This window comes from Vipera ursinii (assembly GCF_947247035.1).
Source record: "Vipera ursinii genome assembly, chromosome: 11".
NCBI classification, from domain to species: Eukaryota; Metazoa; Chordata; class Lepidosauria; order Squamata; family Viperidae; genus Vipera; species Vipera ursinii.
Genome location: NC_139524.1, coordinates 20,540,546 through 20,566,365, shown reverse-complemented (window position 1 = coordinate 20,566,365; position 25,820 = coordinate 20,540,546). Strand labels below are relative to the sequence as shown.

Genomic DNA, 25,820 nt, shown 5'->3' with positions numbered 1-25,820 from the left:
GATGTGGGAAACAACCATCCAAACCCCTCCCTGGCCAAAAAGCCAGTCCCGTTCATCGTCTCACATCTTTTACGCTGTTCATTCATGTGGGAAAATACAAAATAAGCACCTATTCTCACAACTGCACAAGTGTTAGGTTGGACCCTGCTGATCAGACTAGTTATAGAATTCTGTGAATACACTACAGCGTATTGCACTGTACATTGTTAATACAGGTTAGCAAAACATTTTCATTTTATTTCCGCAGCCCTCTGGCGCAACCCTGGGTTGTAACCTCAAAGTCGTTAATTGCCCCTCTTGAGCAAAGCCATACCTTTCCATACTTGCCAAAGAGGTTTTTCAGATCAGCAGCTTTAGTGTTGGAGGACAATCCACTAACCCACAAGTTTTTAGTGGAGCTGCTCCCGCTGCTGGCACTTCCTACAGTGAAATTCAGCAGAAAAATGTTTCAAGGTCAATCGGCACAAATATCACCATGTAGTAAAGGCAAAAACTGTTTCTTCTGATAAGAAGCAATGCATAGAGAACAAGCGATGAAATCTGTAGGTTTCCTGATTACTTCCAACCTACAGCAGATGTATCAGACTGCATCAATCAATCATCTGCGTAAGGCTTTTTTTAAAAAGAAGAAAAAGCACTGGGATGCAAGCAAGGTGGTAGAGAGCTGCTGTCAGACCAGGGCACTGAGAAGAAGCAGAGGGCAAATTCTCTAGCCTGCCACTATGTGGCCTTTTGTCTCTGGCAACTCTACTTCGTAGCTTTGTGAAGCCAGTGACAGTGAAGCCCTCTAAAACTGCCAAAGAATTTCTCTATAACACGGGCCCCCAATCCCTGGGTGCAAAGGTGCAGTTGCGTAAGCAGCAGGCACGCACGCACGCACACGCAAAACTATCCCCTCTCCCCCCCACCAGTCCACAGAGCTGGAAAGGTTGGGGATCGCTGCCCTAGAATGTGACATGACTGACAGCTGCAGTTTCTCCTTTCCCCTACCACATTGCTTGAAGAATGGTCTACTTCCCACATTTTTAAACCATCCAGGTATACCCTTATATTTTCAAAGTAAGTTGTAGTTATGAATTGGATGACCTCCGTCTTATAGGATATATACCAAACCAGTTAAATGTTCATATACCAGGGGTGTCAAACTGTCGGCCCACGGGCCAGTTGCATCAGAGGCAACACCCACCTCAGCTCCGGGAATGCAAAAAAAGTCGCGATACATCGCAACATGTCACGTGATGACTTTGACACTCATGATATTAAAAAATTAACTTAAAATTGGAAAAGAATTCACATTCCAAATTGTCAGAAACTTTTTATAATCAAACGAAGAACATTTGTTCATTCTGTTTAAGAAGCATTTCTATATCAAACTTTTTGAAATCGATTAATATTAATCATTATTATCGTAGCTGCTTACATTCCGCAAATTCCTCTTACTGTGGAAATACAAGACAGCAAAAATGCACTACGTGCTACACTTTTTTTAACTGCATGATCAAGCAGAAAATCCGTCATGTTCAGCAGGAAACTCCTGGTCACCAATGCATTAGAGAAACCAATTTCAGTACCAGAAAGGAAACTCCTGCCAGTTTGGGATCAGTTTCCTAGCAAGGTGGCTTTCTCTTAGCATGAGCGAAGTCCCCCAATTCTCCATTCCCTCTTTCTTTTCCAGGGTTCTTTGAAAACGCAGAGACCAAGTTACGTTCGATACTCCAACAGCAAGGGACCCCACCCAAACTCAGAAACAGCCAGAGCCAAATCTCCCAACTGAAATGCAGCCTCCTGTTCCAAAGTTTTCAAAACAGGCAACCAGAAACATAAGCCAAACCTTTGGACAGAAAGGAGGCAGCTCGAAGAGCATCTGCCCCACTTGCCTCCTGATGCCAGACTTGTCAGCCATTTCTGCGGGTCTCCCCGCCCCTCCCCCAAAGCCAGAAGCACCGGCTTCTTCTACAGACACAGCGCATTACCTTTGTCATCTTTGGAGGTGCTCTTGCTTTCTTTAGAGTCCTTGGCCAAGCTAGGAGGAGGAACAAATCAGAGACTGAACAAGCAGAACTTGCTTGTTGAGAATCTTATACTATTAACCAAACCATTAAAAAAGGGGGGGGAGGAGAATGAGATGTGTAAGTAAAAGCAGGGATGCATTGTAATTGGAGGAAAAGTGATCTCCCCACATCATGGCTTCTTGCACTGATTCTCCCCAAGATGCCTGAAGATCTAGATTTTCTGACAATTTTATTCAGTGGATATATGGTAATCTTCTCCACATTTCAGGATTGGGACTTGGCTTCATTTTGGTGTTTCTCAGAACTGAGAGTTGTTCATTATCATCACAAGGGTACTTAAAACTTGACTATTTGAAAAAACAAAAAATAAAATGCTGTCAATTCGTCAATGCAACCAGCAGGACAATGCATATACGAAGATCCTGATTTTTTTTCTAAAAAAAAACACAGGTAACTTACGGCCATCAAAATATTTTACAGGCAGAAGCATAAGATACTAATTATAAGTTTCTCGCTGCTACCACCTTAATGCAGAGTGATCTTATTGAATGCTGGCAGTACCTTAAAGAACTGACATAGAAAGACAAACCTCATTGCTTGACCAGAGGCCCCAGTAGACGAGGGACCTTTCTTCAAAGTATCCTTGTCTTTGTCTCCAGATTCTGCTTTCTTCGAGCTTTCTCGGGCTTCCTTCTTGATAGGGTCCCCCATCGCGCAGTCTTCCTTCTTACCATCTTTATGGTTCTTGGTCATCTCATAGTCTTTGCCTTCTTTCTCCAAACTCGGTGCAATGGCATCTTGCCCATCTTTTGACTTGCTTGCTTCTGAATCTGTAATTTTCAGATTTTTACCTGTTTCTAGAAGGTCATCTCCATCAAAATCCAGAGTGATGGCATCTTCGGCCTGGATTGTAACCGATATGTTATCATCATCAGCTTCTTTCACAGACACGTTAGCTTCCATCTCTTCATGAGCCGAGTGATCAGCCTCAGCTAGGCTCTCTTTTGAACGAAGAGGTTTAGATACTTCTTGTGTACCATCACCAGAACCTGCTTTATCTAAGAGGATTTAACAGGAATAAATATGGCAAAACAAGAAGTTTATAAACATTTTCATATGCATAAGCTAGAAGAGAGGACCTAGAAAATACAAAGCCAGTTATTAGAACTGATGGAAGGTTAGGGAAAGAACATAAGGGGCATTAACATATAAACCCAGGATCATTCATTCTTCATGGAAAACAATTTTTCTAGACAAAGACACCAACCCTGAACAGGGTTCAGACAATGATTCCATCCAGGAGATACCTGTTCTTCAGTACAAGTATCTGGCTTCCACTGTGGGGATTCATGTGCAAATCTGCTCCTCTTCATGGCATAAGGAGGCAGCAAGAACTGGTCAAGGTCGCTGCACTTCTAGGGACAAAGGGCTTCACCTTCCTGTCCGCTTCTGATGGTCCACAGTTCGATAGCCCAATACTTCACAGTTCTGCAACTGTCATCCTCTCTGTGTTACTTCTCGTTGCCAGCTGCATTGTCATTTAAAAGACTGGCTGCATGTCTTCATGTACACAAGCCAAAGTTTACCTTGGACTGGCAGTCTTCATCCAAATTCCAACCGGTCAACGTTCTCAATCCTGTTGTCAGTGTCTTGCTTTTCCTGAAAAGGCTTCAATTGTGGGAATCCTTAGAAACGTCAAGTCTTAGCTTGCACATGTAAGGGTCCACTTAACAATGGCATCTTTTCATTGAAGTCACAATGATTCCATCATGTCCTTTAGACTACAACATGCAAGATCCTTAAGCGAGCTCATGAGAGCAGTTTTTTCACAGGAGTCTTGAGAGTTTCATCCAGTTTGGCTTTTAGGAGTATCATTGAGGAGGAGATGACTCTTTCTCCTTTATTCCAAAATCACTTGTGTTGCTTTAAAAAATGGTGTGACAATTGCCAGAGCACGAAAGAAGGGTATGGTCCACAGTCTGAAGGACTTCCCAATTCCATTCTGTATTTAATTTTCGTTGGGCAGCTATTGGTTACTGCAGTGCATGGTACAGCGCAGACATCAAGACTTACCATATCCACGAGGCTTACATCAAAAGAGTTTAGCATCTTTTGTTCAGTAAGGCCTATGAGGGGCCGTATGTATGTATCCAATAAAGTAAGTGAAGTTGGAAGAACAAAGCCGATCGAGCAGAAGTTCAGCCACTGTTCTTGGTAATGGCTCTTACTATGGAGATGATTTTTAAGGCGCAAACCAAGGCACTTATTTCCAAAGGGTGGGGAAGGGTGGGAGCAACCTGAAGTATATTAGTACATTTAAAACTCTATTGAAATTCAAACATACCTCTCTCATTCTCTTCTCCATCCTGCCAATTAAAGAAAAAACAAATAAACATTCTGAAATGATATTCAGGTTACTAAGAAAATAAACTGCCATTCATTTAAAGGAACAAATATGTGCTATTGGAGTGCTCAAATATGGTTTTCTTCTGCTTATATTAACAAAATTTATATTCAGTTGAATTTTCCTTGTTCTCCAATCACAGCTGCAATTAGTCCATTGTTTCTAATATCTAGAAAGGGAGATTCAAACCATATTGCATGATGCAGCTGGGTGAGGCACTGCCACTATTCTATGGCCAATTTTTCAAAAAGTCTATAAATTCTCAGAGAAAAATCAGATAGCTTATCTTTGCTGAGTTCAGCATTTGAGCAATCTGAGACTTCTTTGTGAATACTGAGGCTTGAGTTACTGAAAATCAGCAAACATTCCTTTTTCTCCGATTAAATCATTTCAGTTTTGTTCACTCCCCGCTCACTTCAAGAGAATGTGAGCAATATTTGATGATCACAAAAGATGGAATCACACCCTTATTTTATCAGAAGCACTCCAGATCAAGTAGGGGGAAGAGGGAGAGGGCCCACAATAAAGGCAGGGATACCTAGAAATGAAGCCAACAGGAAATGAATATTTTAAAAACAGCAGGTTTTGTGTCATTCTACATCAGAAATGGAGGCTTGTCCTACAAGTCACTACAGAGAGAGAGAGAGAGAGAGAGAGAGAGAGAGAAAGAAAGCGAGCTACAAGCAGTGATTTCACCATTCGTAAGAAGCACCAGATACTCTGACGTAAGTCAGAGGTGTAAAAATCTCAGGCTTCAAATAGGCCAATATTATTCTACAGTAGGTTAAATGCAACTATCTCCAGCTTCTCGATAAATCTTTAAAAAGCTATTTAGGAACTTACATGAGTAAGACCAAAGTTGTCATCTTCCAGATCTTGAATATCGATGCACTAAAATGAAGAAACCAAAGCAGACTAAATAAGCTAGCTTACTACGAATATGTAAACATTGATGTATTAATACTAAACTTGCATTCTAAACGGCTTCTGCACTAAGTCACCAGGAAGGCACCAAGCAAGACCTGGTAATCTGACAAACTCTCCTTAGGGTTTCCTCTGAAGTAGCAGCCCTGTCTAGCAAGCGACGAGCATGAAAGATGCTCCAGCATCTCTAGCCTCACTTACTGCATGTTGCCCCTTTAGGCTTCTTCCAGACACGTTTATGGCATGTTAGAAAATTGAGCTCACTCAAAGCACATTGAAGTCAATAAAGGGACAGCTTAGTTAATGGATCACTGTCTCCTCATAAACTAAGTTATAGCTAATAACGTACAACCACAAAAATATCCTAGGAACTTCCTTTAACCACAACACAACACTGAATGGAAGAATGAGACGGTTGTACTTCTTTTCCTCACCTTCACCCAAATTGTTGGGATGAAGAGCTAACCTCCAAACAACCTTCTAGGCAAACTACACTAATGTAGTCACTCAAAAAGATAGTAACATATGACACGGGAGTTCACAAACTATGGTTGGAGCAAAGCATTCCTACCAAAGCACAAGGAACCCTGAGCCACTAGCTCTGCAGGGGACAAAAAGACTCCCAGCCATTGTTTCTTCAGGAAGGAAAAATACCATTTCTTCTTCAGCTGGGATTCCTAACAGGGTATTTCTTTCCTTGTTTTTTTTCTTAATGAAATGCATATTTGGAAATGGGGTATGTGTGTGATGGAGGTGGCATGATGGCTCAGCAGTTAAGATGCTGGGCTTGTTGACTGGAAAGCTGGCAGCCCAGGTTCGAGACTTGAGCACCACACAACAGGGTAAGGTTGCCTCAGCTCCTGCCAATCCTCCAGTTCAAAAGCATGTAAATGCGAATAGACAAACAGGTACCACTCCGGTGGAAAAGTAACAGTGCTCCATGATGTCATGCTGGCCACGTGTCTGCGGAAATGACTTCAGACAGCACTGGCTCAACAGCCTTAAAACGGAGGTGAGCGCCACAGCTTAGAGTTGGCAACTACTAGCGGAGTAAACAGGGACTGCTTTATTCTTATATGTGCGATGAAAGAATGTGAAATATCAACTATTAAACCTCATAAATCCAAGAACTATCTTTTATTTTGTCTCTGCTGACGCACAGAAAATAAAATTTATATTCAAAGGTTGATCACCAGATTACAATTTATGGCTTTTATTTGATAAGCAAGAAAGCCAAACCTGGGCCTTGCATCCTGCAAACAGTAGCCAAAGGCAAACTGTCATCTAATGCTTCACACATTAATGCCAAATCACCAGTCACCTCTATCAGGAGGACAGCAGGTGCCAAAATAGTCAGCCTGGTAAAAGAACCTCTGGAGTCTTGTGACCGCTTGGATCCCAGGTGACAATGCTAAATCAGGCCTGTCACCTTTCTGAAACAGACCACAGTGGGAAGGGTACTAAGCTAAGACCCCTAATGCATTAGCAAACGAAGGGAGCCTGAGAAAAGACCAATAACACTGCAGCAGGAGGAAACAATAGTGACTTGGTGGCCTTTCTTACTAGTTAACAGAATGTAACAACTGTCATCTTCTGTTATCTGGAAATTGGGAGAACAGCATCTCTTTAAGGGATTTTGTAGGGTACCTGGTTTTCCAACTCTTTCTCTATCTGCTTTAAATTAGATTTCTTCTTATCGGCATGAGGCAGCATAGTAGAATTCAAGAATTCTTCATTTTCAGCAGATTCGTCAGAGTCTTTCAATTCATCATTTCCATCGTGATCACTTGCATCGTGAGTTTCCAGTTCACACTCCTTTCAATATGAACATTTGACACAGCAGAGGGAAATGGCCAATTTAGTGAGATTTCTCCAGCAAATTAGGAAGCTGTTTATGCTTCCTGAACTGAACTTTCATAATACCCTGTTATCACTGCTGTTTAGATTCACAGTCCAGTTATAGTTTGCTAGAGCAAGAATAGTAGTTTAGAAGCTCATATTTATTTTAAATCAAACAAAACTCTGCAATTATCAAGTGTGCAGAGGAAACCCATGAATATGCATCTAAAGATCGTTTCGCTAGGAAGAATGCTTAGAATCATGTCCCCAGCTTTCTTATATTACCTTAACCAAGGAGTCATCTTCCATTGAAGCATCACCACTTAGTTCATCAATTTCCTGCTTTTTACCTAGAAGCCAGGACATACTAATGAAAACCTTTTATTATGAAATACTGGTAAATACTTAAACAGCCCTATCTTTATTAATCTTCTGGAGAGCGTTAAAAACGTCATTCTTCAATCAATCCTGGAGATGCCATAGAGATTCTGCAAGAGCTAACATTGCAAATCACTCAGAGAGGGCTGTAAAGCCCTATGGAGTGGTATATAAGTCTAAGCAGAGTTGCTGTTGCTAAACGGTGGTCATTTTTTCCCAACCAAGGCCAACAAAGTTAGTTAGTATTTTAGTGCCCAAGAAGGTAATTTTGCTCATTTTAAAATATTTTTCTGATCATTATTAACAAAACAGTTTTACTTAAGTTAAAACCTTTTCCTTTGGTTGGCTTCTTATTCAGGGCATCTGTTGAAACAGCTATTTCAATATTGTCAGGGTCTCCTCCTTCCTCTTCAATAGCCTAATAGAAAATAATAATAGATTTGTGTTATACTTGAATTTTACCCTTATATTCGTTATTCCTTAGATTTGGAACATACTGCATGAAATTCAAGTTAAATGCGTTTTGGAGGAAGCATTTGGAGGAAGATTCCAAAACCAGAAGACCCCCCCGCGTGGGAAGGAAGGGGCTGGGGATTCAGAGGGCAGCAGGCGTGTTTCTCTTTGGGAATGGCGCTCCGTTTCTGTGACCGTTTCCCTCAGCGGCGCTGCCTGCGCGAGGTTGCCCAGGCCGGAGCGCAATTTCCCGGCAAGGAGAGAAGCGCTCCCGAGCAAGGGGTGCGGGCCCGGGGCCCTCCGAGGCCTCTGACCGCTTCCCCGGCAGCCTCCGCTGGGGCCCTCCCGGGCCGGGCCACGGCTGGGCGGCAGCCGCTCTCCTCGCAGGCCGACGCCGCCCGGGGGGGTCCCTACTCCCCGCGGTCCTGGGAGGCAGCGCTGGGCTGGGCGGGCGTTCACCGCGGCGCATTCGCCCTCCGGTTCCTGGGCCGCCCCAGCGCCTTTCCGGCCCCCGGCCCCGGGCGAGCGCCGCCGCTCGGGCCCGCCACTCCCCGGCCGCGGCCTTCCCCAGGACGCACCTGCTTGAGCCGGGCGATGAGGACCGTCTTTACGCCGGTGGCGTCCAGGTTGCGACGCTTCAGCTCCGACTTGAGGTCGATGACGCGCAGCTCCGCGATCCGCTTGCCCTCCGCCGGGGGCGGCCCGGGGGCGGCGGCTCCAGACGGCGCGGCGGCCATTTCGCGGCGCTTCGGCGGCGGCCACAATACGGCGCCCCTCCCCCACCCGCGGCCTCGCTCGGCGCCCGCGTCGCCAAAGGACCCGGATGCCGCCGGGCGCGCCTGCGCAGAGGGCCGCCGTCTCGGCCCGGGCCGCCGCCCCCGCCCCCTCCGCCTCTCCCGGCCGCTGATTGGGCGGCTCGGCGCCGGGCGGGCGCTTGAAGTCGGCGGGGGCGGCGGGGCTCCGGCTCCCAACGGCCAGGCCGAGTAGGGCCGGCGCGGCGGGCAGATGCCAGCCGCGGCTCGGCGAGGCTCTGCGCCCCGAGACCGGGACGGGCGATGCTCCCGCCTGCGGCTTGGCGCGGCCGGGAGACCCGCGGGCCCCGCTTCCCTTCCCTCTGAGCTTCTCCTAGCGCGCCGCGGCTCAGTCCCGGCAGCCCTGGAGCAGGAGCGCCCCGGCCTGTCCGCAGCGCCCTTCCTTGCAGCGTGCGCACAACCACCCGGAAAGGTGGGCCCCCCTTCCCCTCAGGCGGCGCTGGCGGTCCCGCTTTCCCCCGACCGCGAGGGGGCGCTCCTCGCGGGCCTAGACGGGCCCTTTCCGTCGCTGGTAACGGGGCCGAGACTGCCGCCCGGAGCGTTTCCCCAACACTTCGGGCTCCCCTACGCGTGCGGGGCGGCGGCGCTTCCTTGCTGCGCTGCGGCGTCCTCCGGCGGACCCGGTTGCCGGGGGCGGCGGGGGCGGCGCGGCCGCCCGAGGGAGCGATGTGCGCGCGGCGCCCGGCCGGCCCCCTCCCGGGCAGCTAGGGCGGCGGGGACGCGGCCCCTCCCGCGGCGTCCACGGGGATCCGGAAGCGGGCGCGCGCGCGCGGGAGCCGCGGCCTCTTGGGGGCGCCGGGCGGCCTGCCGTAAAGCGTGGCGGGTGTCGCGCCGGTGCGTCCGCGGAGAGGGAGGGGAGCGGCGGGCTAGGCGGCGGCGGGGGCGGCCCTCTCGGGACGGCGGCTTCGCACCGCGGAGGCAGGAAGGCGGCAGCGCGGCGGGCGAGGGATCCGGCGCCTGCTGGGCCCGGCTAGGCCGCCGCCGCCCCCCGCCTCGGCCCCCTCAGGTAGGCTCAGGGGCGGGGGCCGCCGGGCTTCCGCAGGCCGCGGGCCGGACTCCGACGCCCATCGTCCGTGGCGGGCGCCGCGAGGCCTCTTCCCGCTCGAGGTGCGCGGCCGGGGCCCCGCGCCAGGGCAGTCGGAGGGACCGGTCTGCGCGGCGGGCCCCCAGGCCGGCCGAGGGTCGCTCCCCGGAGAGAAAAGGGCCCGGCCAGCCGCGGGGAAGGCCGGGGCGCGGCGGGGCCCGCTCGGTGGGGCGCAGATCGCTTCCTCGCGGGGTCCCCGGGTTGGGAGTTCTCCTTCCCAGAAAGGCTGCCCTTCCTCCTCCTCGGGGCCCTCCCGCAGCTAGTGGCAGCAAAGGGGCATTTTAAATAAGGGGGGGTCTGAGATGGGGTTCCCTCCCCGCCTTCAGCCAGGAGGGAAACCGTGAAGGCTTCTCTGGTGCGTCTCTTCCCCCCTCCCTTCAAGCCCCCCCAACCCTTGGCGCAAGGGCTTCCTGCCTCCTGAGAGGCCTGTTTCCAAAGGGGCCGCTGGACCTGCTGCCCCCACTCGCCCCATCCAAGGTCCCTCGGGGGCTGCAGCCCAGCCGGCCTCCTTTGCAAGATGGACTGCTCCAAGAGGGCTGCATCTGGCCAGCGCTGCTTCGCCCCTCTTCCCTAATGATTAGAGGGCTCTGAATGGGTACCGTGGGTTTCTTTTCCTGGTCGATCCCCGATGGCTTTAAGCTGTGACTGGGTGCCGTGCTCTGGAGTCCCCATAAGACCCCAGGGTGGGCATCGGGATCAGGGAGATTAGGAAATCATCAATACGTATGCCAGCGAGTGCCAATTCACATTATTTTAATATGACCCACTCAATCTCTGGGTCAGAAAAATTGCAGTGGAGGCTGAGTTAGTGAGACACCGTAGGGGAAATTTCAGCTGAGATAATATCAGAAACATGTTATAAGTTCCATTTTTATGGCCATAGTTGTACCAGGTTCTTTATCCATTAATGAGTAATAGTAGCCCTGATGCTGGGTTTTGTGTAGAACAATGGCATTTGGCAATAATGTACTGTTTACATAGGGACAAAAAAAAAGACTACAGTTGGGAAACTTATTTATTAAATTTTTATGCCACCAGTCTCCCCGGCAAGGTGACTCCAGGTGGCTATAAGCTATAAAAAAGAGGCACAGACCTTTTTAAGATCAGTTTCTAACATTTATTTCTCCGTCGGAAAGACTTGTATAAATAGTGGGCTGGTGGCTGTTAATGGGCAATATTCAAGGTTTTCCCGAGCTGAATTACACTTTTAGGAAAGGTTCTTGCCCCCTCTGCAGGCAGGGTGACATGGCAATCCCCTGAAGGATCACTAGAATCCAATCCAGTCAGGAGCTGGTATCATAACTGTATGGTCTCTAGCAAAATAACTAGATCTGCCATCGCACATCACTCGGTGCAAGGCCAAGTCTGGAAGGAGCAAAATCTATACTTGGCACAGGATTGGGGGAAATAGCTGGAATGGTTGGGTAGAAAAGTTGATTTGCTTATCCCAAATAGTGGAGGGACCTGGGCCTGTGGCATCAGTGGCTCTTTGTTGTGACACACGAGGGAGCAGCTCACCGAAGATTGTTCAGATACAGTGGAGATTGGAACCATCCTGGGCACCCCAGTTTCCCTGATGTAAAATCCAAGTACTTTTTCCTAATGGATGCAACCCATTTGAATGGCTGGGATGCCTAGAGAAGCGATGGGGGGGGGGAGATGGGTGTCACCTGGAGCATTTTGTTAAAGTTTATAAAACTGGTAGATGCCTCTGGGAGGAATGGATGCATTTGCCAGAAAGATTGGAATGCCTTGGGTGTGACTCTGCTCTCAACTAGTAACGAGTCTCTGTTGGATTCTGGGTGAGAATGGTTGTAAGTTCATCTAACAATCCTATCAGGTGTAAAATTGTTAAGGACTCTGAAATGTAATTGCTTATTAAGTTAGACTTACTGGCTGACTGTTTTTACCACAGCCATCCTGGAAGGATGCTGTAGCCTAGGGTGAACCTAATAGCCAACCTTTTGATTGCTGGTCTTGCCAAAATGTGGAGAACCAATAAAACAATTGAGAAAAAGACAAGGAGGCAATTCTCACCTGGGTGCGGGATTTGGGAAGCAGGTGTCCAAGGCATTCCCTCCTGCCACCTTCCCAGGCCTACCTAAGCTTCACCTACTGAATTTTCTGTTTTCATTGTGGGTAAATATCAATTGTTCACGGATTCACAATTTAACAAAAAACGAACTGGACTACTTGGTTCATGCCCACAAGCCTTTGTGCACCTGGTTTGGCTTAGCCTTTTGTATGAACAAAACCGTAGCTGTTTGGAATCTAGAGTTTGCAACAGGGTGTTAGGCTAATTCATGATGGTTTGTTTAGTGATAACCCTTCAGTCCTTAACACATATTGTGGATGTGAAAGGGAGGGAGAGACTGGAAGGAAAGTACATCAATCCTTTGTATCTGTTGCCTTTAATGAAATGAGCTCCAGTTCCCCAATACATTTCTGTGGCTTGATTATATCAGTTTTCCATCTGCGATTTTAATTTCTGGCGTCAACCGTTTAAGAGGCAATCTTGTTTTTCCCAATATTATTAGGAATTATTTATAAACATTATAGTCAGTTTATTCAAGTTACAGTTACTGATAAAATGATTAATATTGTGTGAAAACCTAAACTACCCTCAGTAAAATCAACAGCATTTTAGCACAGCGATATTTGCAAAAATATAGTTAGTATTTATTGCTTCCTCCAACTGTAGGAAAGCTAAGATGAAAACCTGCTTCTGGTCCCCCGCCTTGTCTTTGCGAGTCCTTCCAGTCTTGCTTCACTTCGCTTGAGGGCCTCTGTGGGAAGCAGAGAAGGCTGCAGAGCCAAGACTTCCCGTCTGCTCAGGGGAGGGTAGAAGTCCTCCTAGCCAGTCTTTGTTGGGGAATTCTGGGAGTTGAAGTGGGCCCATTGGGAAGGGATCCTCTCCTCAGCAGTCCTGGGAGGCGGAGAGTGACTCGGCTCTTGTGTTTGTCTCCATCCAGGCCCCCTGCCTGGCGGCGTTCCCATGTCTCAATGGCCCCCCTCCCGATGTCGTAGCGTCTATACATTGGAGGCGGATATGAAGAGTGACGTTTCTTCTGGCGCACCAAAGAGCCAGGGAAACCTGAAGGGGATCCTCTTGAACCCTCCACCCTCTGAGGCAGCCAAAAACTTCCCTGGGGAAGAAGTTGAGATGATTGCCAGCAAAGTGGGGGACGAATTCTCCCACCTCTGTGGGGACACCCAGAAGCAGAAGGACCTGAACAGAAGTCGTCCCACGCAAGAAGCCATTGTTGTGAGTAAGAAACGCAAGAGCCAGCAGGCTGGCCCTTCCTATGCTCCGAACTGTGGGGGCAAAGAGACACCCCCCATTTTAGGGACTAGGCGGCACCTCGACACACAGAGCGAGGACAACGACTCTTCCTTTAGCGACTGTGCCTCTTCGCCTTCATCCAGCTTGCATTTTGGAGACTCGGACACAGAAACTTCGGACGAGGACAAGGAGGCGGCTCCCGTGCGGCAGGCTCGGGCTGTCTTCAATGCCTCCGGCAGAATCCACGGTTCTCGGCCGCAAAAGTGGCCCCGGACAGAGGCGGACTCCGTCTCAGGGATATTACTGAAAAGGCCCTGTTTCCACAACAGTAGTTCTCGGAGACGACTTCCCTATAGGAAGCGGTTTGTGAAAACTAGCTCTGCGCAACGAACACAGAACCAAAAAGAGCGGATTTTAATGCAGCGGAAAAAAAGGGAAGTCTTAGCTCGGCAGAAATATGCTTTGCTGCCCAGCTCCAGCAGCACCACAGAGAACGACCTCAGCAGCGCCTCCTCGTCCAGCTCCTCCACTGAAGGAGAGGAGGAGCTCTTTGCGTCAGCTGGGGAGAACCACCAAACCAGCACCGCGGTTCCCTCAGGTAAAGATGCCGCTCCGGGTCTCCCCGGCCGGACTTTGCCGAACCGTTTGCCCCCCTCCCTTGTCAGTGCCTCACCGAGAGGGCTTGCGTTCGGATGGCTATTTCCCAACCGTGGCAACCTCCGGAGGCATGGGCCCGTGCCGGCTGGGGAATTCTGTTGCCAAGATTGGGAGACGCAGTTTTGGGTGGTCTGCTTCCCTGACATCTCTGAGCCCTGGGAGAACAAGTGCTGGTCAGCAGAGCTCTGCAAAGCCGGGGGAGCCAAGGACGGACACTCTTTCTCCCCCCCTTCCCTGGGCGGGGGTGGGGAACAGGGTTCCTGACAGGAAGGGGGAGAGGGTCACATGCCGGGAGTCCTGGCCCTCCCGGCTGTTACTTTGTCCGCTTCCCCAAAGCAGCTCCCTATTGTGACACGGAGTCTCGTGATGCTGCCCCTGCTAAAACTGGGCAGACGTGGGAGTCTTGGTGCTGGGGCAGGAGAGTGTCTTGTCACCTCTTTGGATGCTACAGCAGGAAGGCGTAACTCCAGTTGCGTACAATTACTTGACTTCATAGGGTCCGAGCAGGGCTTCTAATGGGCTCCCATTTCCTGTCTGATTGTCAGCTGGAACAGTCCTGGACACCCCCGAAAGGGGTGGTATTCGGAGGAGGAGAGTGATGGCCGGAACCAGAGGTTGCGTTGCTGGTTTTATCTGGCTACTCTGCCTTTCTCAGTAGTTCCTTTGCCACCCTGGTAGATCACTCCTAATAGAATTTGTTTTAGATTTCCCCTTTTTCCTTCGCTGCTCTGTTTCAGGGAGCCTTGATGAAGATGTTGTGGTGATTGAAGCGTCTTCAACTCCCCAAGTAACTGCCAATGAAGAAATCAACGTTACCTCAACAGACAGCGAAGTAGAGATTGTCACTGTGGGAGAGAGCTACCGGTAAGAGGCCCGCTTGGTTCTTGAGGCAGCTGTGGGATTGCTTGACCACTGGAATTTGTGGTCCTTCCCTCAGTGAAGAAGGCAAGGTCTTGTTGCAGAGACCCAGGTGCAGATCCCTCAAGCAAGCTTGTTTTACCCTCCTCCTGACAATTGGAATGTCTGCCTTATTCGAGAGCAGGGGTGTCAAACTTGCAACGTCACGTGACATATCGCGACTTTTTTTCCATTGCTGGCAATAGGGTGGGTGCAGTTTTGGCATGACGCATCCGGCAGTTTGACACCCCTGCTCTAGAGACTATGCTGTCTTGGCTTACAATCATTCATTTAATGACTGTTCAAAATTACAATGGCACTGAAAGAAGTGACTCACAACCATTTCTCATGCTTACATCTGTTGTAGCATGGTGACGTGATCAAAATTCATCCATTCATGATGGGCACAGTGAGCCGGGTCATAGGATCCCCTAATCATATCAAATGTCTTGCTTAGCAATGGAAATTTTTGCTATTATAAGCCAAGGTTACCTGTAGTTACTGCCCCTTGCCACTCTCCTTCCTTCTTTCCATCTGCTGGTCACCAGGAAGCAGCCCCTGGTGGATGGAATAAAAGGGGGGGGCTTTCTGCAACGGCTGCCAGTTTTGATTTTTGAATTGGAGAAAGCTCTTGTTTCAAACGGGGGTGATCTTCGTAGAATTCCGCCTTCCGTTTCTGATAGCCAGGTAGAAGAATCCCGCTGGAAAGGTCGTTCCCAGAAATTGGAGTGCCGTTTCCCCTTGTTGGTGGAACTCCTTTCTTTTCCATCCACGGATGTTGGCCGTTGAACCGGTTGTTTTGCCAGGGGGCCAGCGCTTACATGGCAGAGACCCTGGTCGCCTGCCCTGCGTTCAGCCTGCCAGCCCTGCTTTTGGAGGCTACAAACCAAGGCTTCTTTTTCAGCTCTGACATTTCCTATCTAGCAAGGTGTTCTCTGGGTCACTGCATCAGTGGAGCAAGGCGTGTTATTCACTCAGGCTGGGGAAGGGAGAGAAGGAAAATTGCAGTCTTTTAAACTGCCTGTGCCCCCTTTTTCTCGCTAATCAGATCTCGATCCTCGCTTGGGCACTCTAGAGCCCACTGGGGCCACAGCTCGAGTTCCCATGCTGCACGGTCAGCAGAGCAGCGGAACCGCAGCCGAGTCTCCACGGTCATCCAGCCCTTGAGACAGAATGCAGCGGAAGTCGTGGACCTCACGGTGGATGAGGATGGTAGGTAGCCGGGATGCTGAGCCCCAGTTCCTCCACCCCTCCTTTGCAGTCCAAAAGCTTCTCCGGGGCCATTTGGTGGAAGTGCTTGAACTGCGACCGCTGCAAAGGGCTGTCCACTCCCTTCTGAGCACCTGGTACTTGTGCCAAGAAATGCATTCTGAGCTGCCAGTGCAAACCATCATGTCTGTCCTTCGTTGTAGACCCAGCAGTGGTGCCAACCACCTCCTCCAGAGTGAATATTCAGGCTGCCAGTGCCGCTTCTGAGGGTGGGCCCCCCGCCCCCCCCTCAGAGCAGGTCCCCGGAGGACCCTCGGGCATCTCCAGCAGCCAGCCCTCCTTGCAACCGGAGCCCTCAGCTCTCCTGTCCAACAGCAGCAGTGCGGCTGGGATCTCCACAGGAGGTAGGAAGCAGAGGTCTCTCTTCCCGCAGGAGGCTGATGGCCCAGAGGATCCCTTTGAAGTTGTGATCCTGTCGCAGCTGGAGGGGTGTTTGTGTTGTAGTTTAACACATGGAAGATGTCAGTGGGTTTGTGTGTGTCCGTGCGCTGATCCCAGGAAAATGACCTGTCCTGATCCAGCCGTGAGCTTCTTTCTGCTCGCTCGGAGGTGGGACTCGTGAGTGACAAGTGCAGGCTGGGTTTGGTTTCTGCCAGGCGAGGAGGAGGCCAAAGGAGGCCTGGTTGCTGAGGAAGGCCACTGATGGACAAAGAGCTGGGCTTTGCGCTTGTCCCCCGCGTTGGGACTGAAAGGGATCGAGGCATTCTCTGCACTTACTGAAGAAATGAGCATTGCCCTGTGGGTGCCACGGGGGGGGGGGAGCCCTGGCTCAGGGATGGAGGGTAGAGGGCACGTGAGGATTGTGCTCCAAGATTGGAGAATACTGGCAAGACTTATCGGGCTGCCCCAGGCACGGGGCCCCCGGCCTGTCCTCACTGGCCCACCTTCAGTCTGCTTGTTGCACAGCTTGCCGTGTTTCCCGATGGTCTCTCGGCGCCCTCCCCTTTGGATCGCTTCTGCTCAAGCCCGTGTGCTTTCCTTCCCCATTGGCAGAGAGTACAAGAGGAAACACCTCCAATCACGCTCTGGAACCGGGGCCCCCGGCCATGCCCAGGCTGCCCTCCTGCTGCCCCCAGCACTCTCCCTGCAGCGTCTCCTCGCAGAACCAGCACGCCCTGGGCCCGCCTCCCGCCAGCTGTTTTCAGCAGCACAGCCACCACTTCCAGCACCACCACCATCACCACAGCCCCCACGCTGGCGTCCCCCTTTCGCCCCCCTTCAGCGACTCCAGCTGTCCCGTCGACAGGCCTCCCCCTGTTCTGGCCCCCGGGGGGGCCAGCAGCAGCGCTGGCACTGCCTTCCATGACCAGGCAAGTTGGGAGGGCGGCTCCTGGGCAGGGGTCTGTGGCTGGCCGTTTCTTTCCGTTGTTCAGGGCAGCTCCCGCCCCCTGGCAAGCATCTTCCGGGCTGGCGTTCCATGCAGCCCCCCCAAAGAGGGGTAAGGAACCCTGACTGGCTTCCAGGGACGCTGCCATCCGTGTGGGTGCCCTGGGGCAGAACCGCTCACCGTTCGTCCCTTGGATTTCTCTCTCAGAGCGGCTGGAAGGGGCCCTTTTGCTGAACTGGGCTTCGGAGGGAGGGAGGAGGACTTGTGCTGCTGCATTAATGACCGGAAAGCCTGATCAGAGTGCAGCGTGACGCGGTCTGACCTCCGAGCTGGCTGGGTGTGTGTTAACCGCCCCCCTTTCCCTCCTGGCCGCGCGCTCTGCAGCAGGCCCTGCCGGTGGATCTGAGCAGCAGCGGCATCAGGAATCCCGGGGGCGGCTCCTTCCACGGTGCTTCGGCCTTCGACCCCTGCTGCCCGGGCGCCTCCTCTCGGGCCTCCCTCTATGGGCACCAGGTGGGGGCCGCTGCCAGTCAGCCGATCAGCATGGATGGCTACAGTCCTAGCATGGTCCCCCAGCCGCCGCCCCCCACCCAGACCACTCTGTCCTCCTGCCGCCATTACCTGCACTCGCCTTGTAAGTGGGGACCTTGAAAGGGTGGGGAGGGCACCCTGGTGGGGTTGGCTCCCCCCAAGAAGTAACGGGCCCGCTCTTCTCCCTCTGCTTTCAGATGCCTCCTTGACGCGGCCCCTCCACCCTCAGGCCGCAGCCTGCCCCCATTCCCATGGCAATCCCCCTCCCTCGGCACCCCCCCAGGTCCCCCCTCAGGTGGACTACGTCATCCCTCACCCTGTCCATCCCTTCCACCCTTCCATCTCCTCCCACACCTCTTCCCACCCGGTCCCGCCCCAGCCCTCCCCTCACCCGCTGGCCAACGCAGCGGCCCCCATTCCTCAGCCCCTCCCCAGCGCCCCTCCCCTCCCTGCGGCCGCCCCCTCGGCCCAGCGGCTGCACCCTCACGAGGTGATCCAGCGGATGGAGGTCCAGAGGAGGCGCCTGATGCAGCATCCGACGTACGTCAGCCAGACGGTAGAAGGTGTCCCCCCTCCTCGCTTCACCCCTTTCAGCAGGAAAGGTCGACTTGGCAAAGCCCAGCTTGACCATTTATGCGCTTAGTATATTTAAAGGCCACCCGGCTTCAGAGTGACTCTGGGGTGGTTGACACTTAAAATTGTTCACACACACACACACACACACCATTGCAGTAAGTGGAGGCCCCTGCCTTGTATCTTACCCGTTGGTGCTTCCTTTCCTCCTGGAGCCTTAAGCTGAGGTCTGTGCTCTCTGTCTCCCCACAAGCACCGCCCCAGGGGGAAGATGAGCTGAGGGTGAGGCTGCTGCCCAGAGACACGGCCAACCCCGCTGGCCTCTCTGGAGGGGTGGCAGGCAGCCGCTCTGTAGTGCCAGGGGAGGCTGGAGGCGGCCTGAGCATCCTCCTGCCCTGGCCACCTTCGGCTGAGGGCTGCAGAATTTGAGAAGACTGCTGCCAGCTGCCCATGACCGATGATGGCAGCAGCCTCACTCTGCATCACTTCTGTCCAGTTTCTGGATTTGAGCGAGAAAGGAGGCCCAGATAGGACTTGCAGAAACTTAATCCTCTTTTGAATACTGAGAAGTGGCCCAATTGGCCTTAGAACATCGGTCATTTTAGAAATGCGCAAACTCTGTAGACAAATGGAAGCTGCATTTCCACCTCACAGAGACTACCTTCTCTTCTTGACTGCTCAGAATCTTGTCTGCTAGCTGGATTCTGGCCAGCCTTTTTCATCTTTGCTACACCTGATCAAGGCTGGTTTGGGAGGGGCAGCCCAGGTGCGAAGGCAGCGCTGCATTGACCATGCAGGGAGGATCTCGCCTGCTCAGACGCCGGCACCTGGGCAGGTAGAGCTGTCCGCTTCTTCTTCCCCTCCAGGCGAGCACACGAGCGGCCACCCCCACATCCTCACCGGATGCATCCCAACTACGGCCACGGCCACCACATTCACGTGCCACAGACCATGTCTTCGCACCCTCGACAAGCGCCGGAGAGGTCGGCTTGGTTAGTAACAGGCTGGTCCAAACGTCCTTTTCCCTGTGATGCCTGAACGTGCACACCCCATCCTAGACATCCAGGAAAATGGGGATGGAGTGGGTGGTGTTGGAATAGCTTTGCATCCCTTACTGCTGAAGCTGACTTTAGACCGGAGTCACCCATGTGACACAAACACACCCCCACCCCCTCCTGGGGGGAGGGGATGGGGAAGCTGGCAGCCGAGAGCAGTCAGAATGAATTAGAGGCAGCCAAAACAGGCGCCATGAAAACAGGCAAAATCCATGGACAGATGCCCAAATCCTATGCAAGATTTCCCTTGGTGAGCAAGTGAAAAATGCCCTGGCTACACATGGACTTTCTGTTTGGGTGCAGGGAACTGGGCATTGAAGCAGGTGTGACCGCAGCCACCTACCCGCCGGGCCCGATGCACCCACACTTGGCCCACTACCACACACCCCCTCGGCTTCACCACCTGCAGATTGGTGCTCTTCCCTTAATGGTAAGTGAGACGGTTGCAAGCGGCTCTGGAGGTTGGTCATCCCTGGGGGAGTTTGGGCAGGCTACCTTTAGTGACAAGCCCCCCTTGCCCACCCCCCCCCCCCAAGGAGACCAGGCCTGCCTTAAAATCAGCGTTGATAGGAAAGTTCCCTCGCAAGACAAAGAAAGAGGGATGCTCTGACTCCAGTTGGCAGGGGAACGGAAGCTCACCGGTTTTGTCTCAAATTGAGAAAATAATTAAATTCTCCAGTAGTCCATTGACCCTCTGCATCTGATTTATGCTCTTAATTCAGTCGTTGGTTTTGATGGCTGGATTAGGAAACACCCCAATTAGTGTGAGAAAGTCAGGAGTTACTAATTTTAGCTATCCAAGCAGCCACATTTGGGGTTGAATTTGACAGATGTGTTTTGGGAGTTGTGCCTTTCCCAAATCAAAGGTGGTAGCTGCCTTCATGGAGAAGGCAATGCTTGAATGGGAAATTGGCAGCTGGACTGGGGCTTTCTTTAACAGACTTGGAGTCAGACTGAGGTTTTGCAGCAGCTTTCTTTCCTGTTGATTTGGGGATGGGAGAAAAAAAGGGACTTTTCCCTTCTGTATTGTGCAGGAGAGGAGTTGAGAATCCCGAACAAACTTCTCTTCAGCCACAGCTCAGACCAAGAAAAATGTTGGGTACTTTCTTCCTCACGGGCAATATCTGAGACAATTGGGAGCTGCTTTGGGCTGAGTGGGATCATAAGGGACGTCGTTGTCTTTGGTACTTAGCAGCTTGGAGCATCGTTGAAGCACTTCTGACCTGTGGCATTGAATCTCTGAAATTGCTCCTGGGGAGAGGGCGAGACAGAGGGCTGGGTGGGCATTGACTACAGTAAAGCAGCTGCAGCCGGTGGTTGAGCCCAAAAAACGGCTGATTGGGGGAGCCAATGGCTTTTTGGACACTCTGACCTCTGGAGGGACATGTAAAAGTCGAGGGGGAATGTGAGGAAGCCTGTAGAGACATAGCCAGGGAAGAAAGAATTCCTGGTCAGAGCTGGATAAAAGCTCTTTGTCACGTTATTGCTTTCCAGCAGGCAAAGGCAAACACGTTACCCCAAGGCAGCTTAATCCCACGTGAAAACTGTTCAAAACGGAAATGGCCTCTAGCAGCCAGTTGAATGATTTGTTGAAGGTGGGAGATGCTGTGTGCTCTGTTGCGTTGTGGATAGGATCTTCCACATGTGGATGTTGGGGCTGGGCTTTCCTTGGAGAGGGCCACTTGAGTGAAAGAGTTCAGTTGCCTCTGATCTCACTGGAGGGTTTGACTTTCTGAAACTGATGCTGGTCACTTTGCAGCATCTTTGATTTGTTATGGGAGGTGCCTGCTGCGTTCTGGCTTCTTTTATGAAAGGGGGAGTAGTTTTATCTGGGTCCATATTCAGGGAGGCTTGATTCTTTTTGTAGGACAGCAAAGGACATTTTTGGGGTGGTGTTTCAGGCCTTGTTCCAACATCGGGACAGTTCTTGGCATGTTGAAGACCGCCATACATTTAGCCTTGCAGGTAGCTCCGTCTTTTTGTCTGAGTTGTGGTCTTCTGTAAGAGGCTGGCTGACGGAGGAGAGGGTTCACGGGGGGGGGGGGAACTGTTTCACTCCTCCTCCTTACTTTGCAGTCGTCTGAGTGTGAGGCAGGCCCAGAGCACCCGTTGGCACTTCCAGGATAGTTGCAGAAGCAAAGTCCTGCTTGAGGGAGATCTTGTTGAACTAAGCCCAACCTGAGCGGGATGGTCTCCCCCTTCCCGAAAGATTCTGCTTCCGGTTGGGCGCCATGACAGTCAAGCGGCCTAGGGAGAAAAGGAAGGGGACCGAATTCCTTCCCTTCGCAATGGGAACAGTGAAATACTTGAAGCTGCTCTGCAATGAGACTTAACTCCCTTCTGCTATTTGAATAGGTTCCTGACATGGCGGGCTACCCTCACATCCGTTACATTTCATCGGGATTGGATGGAACTTCATTCAGAGGCCCTTTCAGGGGCAATTTTGAGGTTTGTAATAGAATCGCCCTCAGCTTTGCGGCAGAACTTTTCTTTCGGGGAGTAAGTGGGGAGGGGCCGTGTGGCTTTGGTCTTCGTTGTGGTCTGGGGACAGGTAGGCACTCCAGCTTGAAAGGGCCTTTTTTCCGGCTTCTGCAGCAGCGGCCACCCTTCCCCGCAAGGAGCACCTGGCTGGGAATGTTAAGTTGGCTCAGGGAAGGGGGGAGTTGTTGCTAAACGGTCAGCAGTTCCTCCTCGGGCCTGCTTGTCAGTCGGTTACGTGGCAGAGAGGAACTGCAGTATCAGATGCAGAGAGTTAATGAATTCCCCGGCCTAGTTTACGACACAGGGAGGGCCTTCAGATGAACCGGTTCAGGCAAACGCCACCATCCTTTCCCACGGAGGGTGGGATCGTGAAATGCAGCCCTTTCCCTACAGTCTACACTGAGTGGTCTTAAGCAGCCCTGGAGCGAACCATGCCACCCACAAGAAGGGAGTCTCACTTGCTGAAATGACTGACCTCCCCCAGCTTTATGGGGGCTGCCTGCAGTCCTTGGTGTTCGGAGTCTTAGGTCTCCAGGCCCTCCGTGTGAGCTGTGCTGCGTTGCCCCACTTCATTCACCTTTAGGACATGGGAAGAGGGAAGCCGAGGACAGGTAGAGTTGGAGGTCTGTTAGTCCTGCTCCGGCAGGAAACCCAATACCGTTTCAGGAGGCGGGGTCAGGATAAATTCTCCCAGTAGAGCCACTGAATAGTAAAGGCTGCCCAGTATGACTTTTCAAGTAAGTTGCATGTTAATTAAATTGGGGAGAGAGCACCAACATCTTTTGTTCCACTTTGATTCAGGAATTAATCCATCTGGAAGAACGTTTAGGAAATGTGAATCGTGGAGCTTCCCAAGGAACCATTGAAAGATGCACTTATCCCCACAAGTATAAAAAGGTGAGAAGATCTTAGAGGCGTCTGAAGAACTTCATCATTGAGCATCCCAAAGCTCCTCTCTTTCTCTGTAAAGCCAAAAAAAGAAGGAAGACGCGTCATAGATTCCCATGTCTCAGAACCTCGCAAGTTGCTGCTATTCTAGAAGGAGACAGATAATTCCAAATGCTTTCTAGATTCCAGGTGTGGAATCTGGCTGCAGAACCTGCTTTTTTATCAGGAGGGCCAAGCCAGGCACGGCTTTGTGTCTCCTTTCGTTCGTCTAGGAACCAACCCAGGCCACCCAAATTAGCCTCTTATTCAAATGGTTAATGACGGAGTGAGAAGGGACTCTGCTTGCTCTTGCTGCCTTGAGCCTCTGGTTTATTTCTGGTGCTTCTCTTAAGTTTCCTGCGTGTAAATGGGAGATTCCGGCAGCTCCCTTCTTGATGGGTTGGGGCACGGGTTGTGCTGGGAATGTGGTATCTTAACAACTTCCGCTGAATGAGCAATGAACGTCTGTTACTTGGAAAACAGTAAAAAAGCACGTCACACTTCACAAATAATAATAGCCTTACAAGTAGGAGGCCTGCCTGCTCCTGAAATCGGAGAAGACACCGAAGGCTCTGATCAGGGAGCTTGGAAAAATAAGTTGGGAGTAATTGCTCGGTGGTCAGCATTTCTAGCTCCAGGTTGTGTTACAAAGAAACAAAACCTGACATTGATTGAGACAGCTTATGTGTGAGTAAGGGCCCGAACCTTTAAAAATCAGCTCTTTCGTGTCACTGTGAGAACACAAGGCAGCTTCATGACCTGCCCGCGTGAGGTCATTCTTTCCCCCAAATGTGCCTTGGGCATTTTATAGTTGCAGAGGCAAATCAGCTTAACAATTAAGTACTACAAAAAAGATCCTATTCAGAAATTTAAAAAATTTGGATCGACCCCCTCCTTCTCCCCCAAAAGAATTCAATTTGAAACAAATACCTGGACTGTCAAAAATTTTATTGGATGCTGAAATAATTGTATCGGAAGTTGGGAATTCAGAAATAGTTGGATAAATGTATTGTCCAACTTTAATTGTATATTGTTTAAAGTACCACGACGTATGGGTTGGGGATGCGTAGCGGGTTGATGTAACAAATGATAATTGTGTATAAAACAGACTTCATTCACTTTGCCAATAACGTCATCTCTGCTAACAAGGTAACAACTGATTGGTTCTCACAGAGGAAACTACACTGCAAACATGATGGGGAAGAAGGCACCGAGGAGGACACCGAGGAAAAGTGCACCATATGCTTGTCTATCTTAGAGGAAGGGGAAGACGTCAGGTAACGACTGAGCAGGAGCTCCCGTTGCGGGTCAGGGGTAGAGCAGGGCTCGTTTTGGTAAAAGGGTCCCGCAGAAGGTGGGAAGTTGAGAGAGTCGTAGGCTCCAGCCAGCCGTGACCAGTTTGTCCCAAATACCAGAGTGGGTGCCTGTCCAAAAAACTCCCCTCGGCAAAGAGGAGAAGCGGTCCGTTCTTTTTGAGGCTGCAACTCCAGGACCAGTTTAAAGGTTCTGGAAGTAAAAGCCCGAGGGAGCACCGGCTTCGTTGTTTGCTGCAAGAAATTTATTTTTTAATTTATTTTGCCTCTTTGCGGTCTGTGTCCTACCGTAATAGCCAGCGCTTCCCAGCTGAAACTCATCTCTGGCCCTGGGCAGATTTTCACTTTGCAGTTTAACCCTTGTTCTGAAAGAGAAATTATCTCACAGAACTTGCCCTGTGTAGTCCTTTTGCCAAATTTAGCCATCTGTGTCACAACAGCCGTACGTCTGGAGAAGACGCTCTATCGAGAGAGACGGCTTTCCTAATCTGTTAGAGAAGAATCTTCTCCAGTGTCCTATTTTTGAAAAACAAAAGCTTGAGCCGTTGGACAGCATGTGCACTGCTAATGCTTTTCTTCCTTTGTTTTTAGACGCCTTCCGTGTATGCATCTCTTCCATCAAGTGTGTGTTGACCAGTGGTTAATTACAAACAAGAAGTGCCCCATTTGCAGAGTGGACATTGAGGCTCAGCTGCCCAGCGAAAGTTGACAGGCTTTGGCCTCCAACCTCTTGCTTTCCTCCTTCACGCCCATATCCTTCTGGGTACTGCAGTCAACCAAAGATGGCATGACTTAGCTGTGCAGTTGTGGGAAGCATTTGAACCTGCTAGAGTGCCGTTTGTCTGCTCTGTGGTATACCTAATGCTAACCCTACAGTTAGTGTATTTATAAAGCTTATTTTTGGTTTGTTTAGCCCTTTCAGATTCCTAACCGGTTTTCCCTGTCCTTTTGCATGGATTGCTCCCGATATTGCATTTCTTTGCACATATTATGGGCTTAGTGACCCCCCAAACTTGCAGGCAAGATTATCTGCTTTAGAAAGTAGAGCTGTGTGGTCCTCCCTCCCTTTTTTATTTGTACTGAAAGTCAACTTTCCAGAGTATGATTTCACTCATTACTAACCTCAGAGTCCTTAATTTAATCAAGTCTCTTAGTTTTAAATGTATAAAGATCAAAGGATATTTTTTTTAAGACATTCCTTAATTAGGAAAAAAGCTGCTGTATACTTGTGTGGGAGAGAGGTGTGAGGGCCTCGTCCTGGGCGAGCTTTGTTAAAAAGAGCGTGCCCGGGGCTGCCTGCCCCACTGTGCACCATCAGTCTAACCTGGAAGCCTTGCCTTCACATCCTGTAATGTCAGACTAATTGGAACGTCCTCTTGGATCACATTTTTATGTTCTTAAACCTTCAGCACAATGCAGATATCTTTGAATGTCAATATTAAAAACATTTAGACTGCTGTCTGATTGTATGTACCATTTTCTTATGTCTAGCCATTCAAATCACTAACATAAAGTTTACTGCTGTGAACAGCTCTACTGAACACTAAATACTGGGTTTCACTTACCGGTAGCCGCACTGTAGATAAGATGCAGGCTGAATA

General features: G+C 50.7%; 2 protein-coding genes across 11 annotated transcripts; one reads left to right on the top strand and one right to left on the bottom strand.

Annotated features, from left to right (window-relative positions):
* Nucleotides 1-129: 129 nt before the first annotated feature.
* SLTM (SAFB like transcription modulator) lies at nt 130-9,043 on the bottom strand. 3 transcript variants are annotated; one of them, XM_083371523.1, is made up of 9 exons: nt 8,589-8,834; nt 7,888-7,975; nt 7,465-7,529; nt 6,988-7,155; nt 5,260-5,307; nt 4,357-4,378; nt 2,602-3,070; nt 1,974-2,023; nt 135-420 (listed from the first exon to the last, which is right to left on the bottom strand). In XM_083371523.1, exons 1-9 carry the CDS (start codon nt 8,745-8,747, stop codon nt 236-238), a joined length of 1,254 nt encoding a protein of 417 aa, XP_083227649.1. In that variant the 5' UTR covers nt 8,748-8,834; the 3' UTR covers nt 135-235. The 3 variants fall into 3 exon arrangements, with proteins under 3 accessions (XP_083227650.1, XP_083227649.1, XP_083227651.1); XM_083371525.1 differs by having other exon boundaries at nt 201-420; nt 2,864-3,070; nt 8,589-8,836; XM_083371524.1 differs by lacking the exon at nt 6,988-7,155 and having other exon boundaries at nt 130-420; nt 8,589-9,043.
* RNF111 (ring finger protein 111) lies at nt 9,025-25,677 on the top strand. 8 transcript variants are annotated; one of them, XM_083371515.1, is made up of 14 exons: nt 9,025-9,234; nt 12,879-13,787; nt 14,584-14,710; nt 15,792-15,955; nt 16,156-16,356; nt 17,006-17,322; nt 17,724-17,973; nt 18,068-18,410; nt 19,310-19,435; nt 19,802-19,928; nt 21,854-21,946; nt 22,781-22,876; nt 24,056-24,183; nt 24,811-25,677. In XM_083371515.1, the coding sequence occupies exons 2-14, from the start codon at nt 12,902-12,904 to the stop codon at nt 24,926-24,928; spliced, it is 2,976 nt and encodes a 991-aa protein (XP_083227641.1). In that variant the 5' UTR covers nt 9,025-9,234; nt 12,879-12,901; the 3' UTR covers nt 24,929-25,677. The 8 variants fall into 8 exon arrangements, with proteins under 8 accessions (XP_083227641.1, XP_083227644.1, XP_083227639.1 ...); XM_083371518.1 differs by lacking the exon at nt 9,025-9,234 and adding an exon at nt 9,588-9,828 and having other exon boundaries at nt 24,080-24,183; XM_083371513.1 differs by lacking the exon at nt 9,025-9,234 and adding an exon at nt 9,588-9,828.
* The last annotated feature ends 143 nt before the right edge of the window (nt 25,678-25,820 follow it).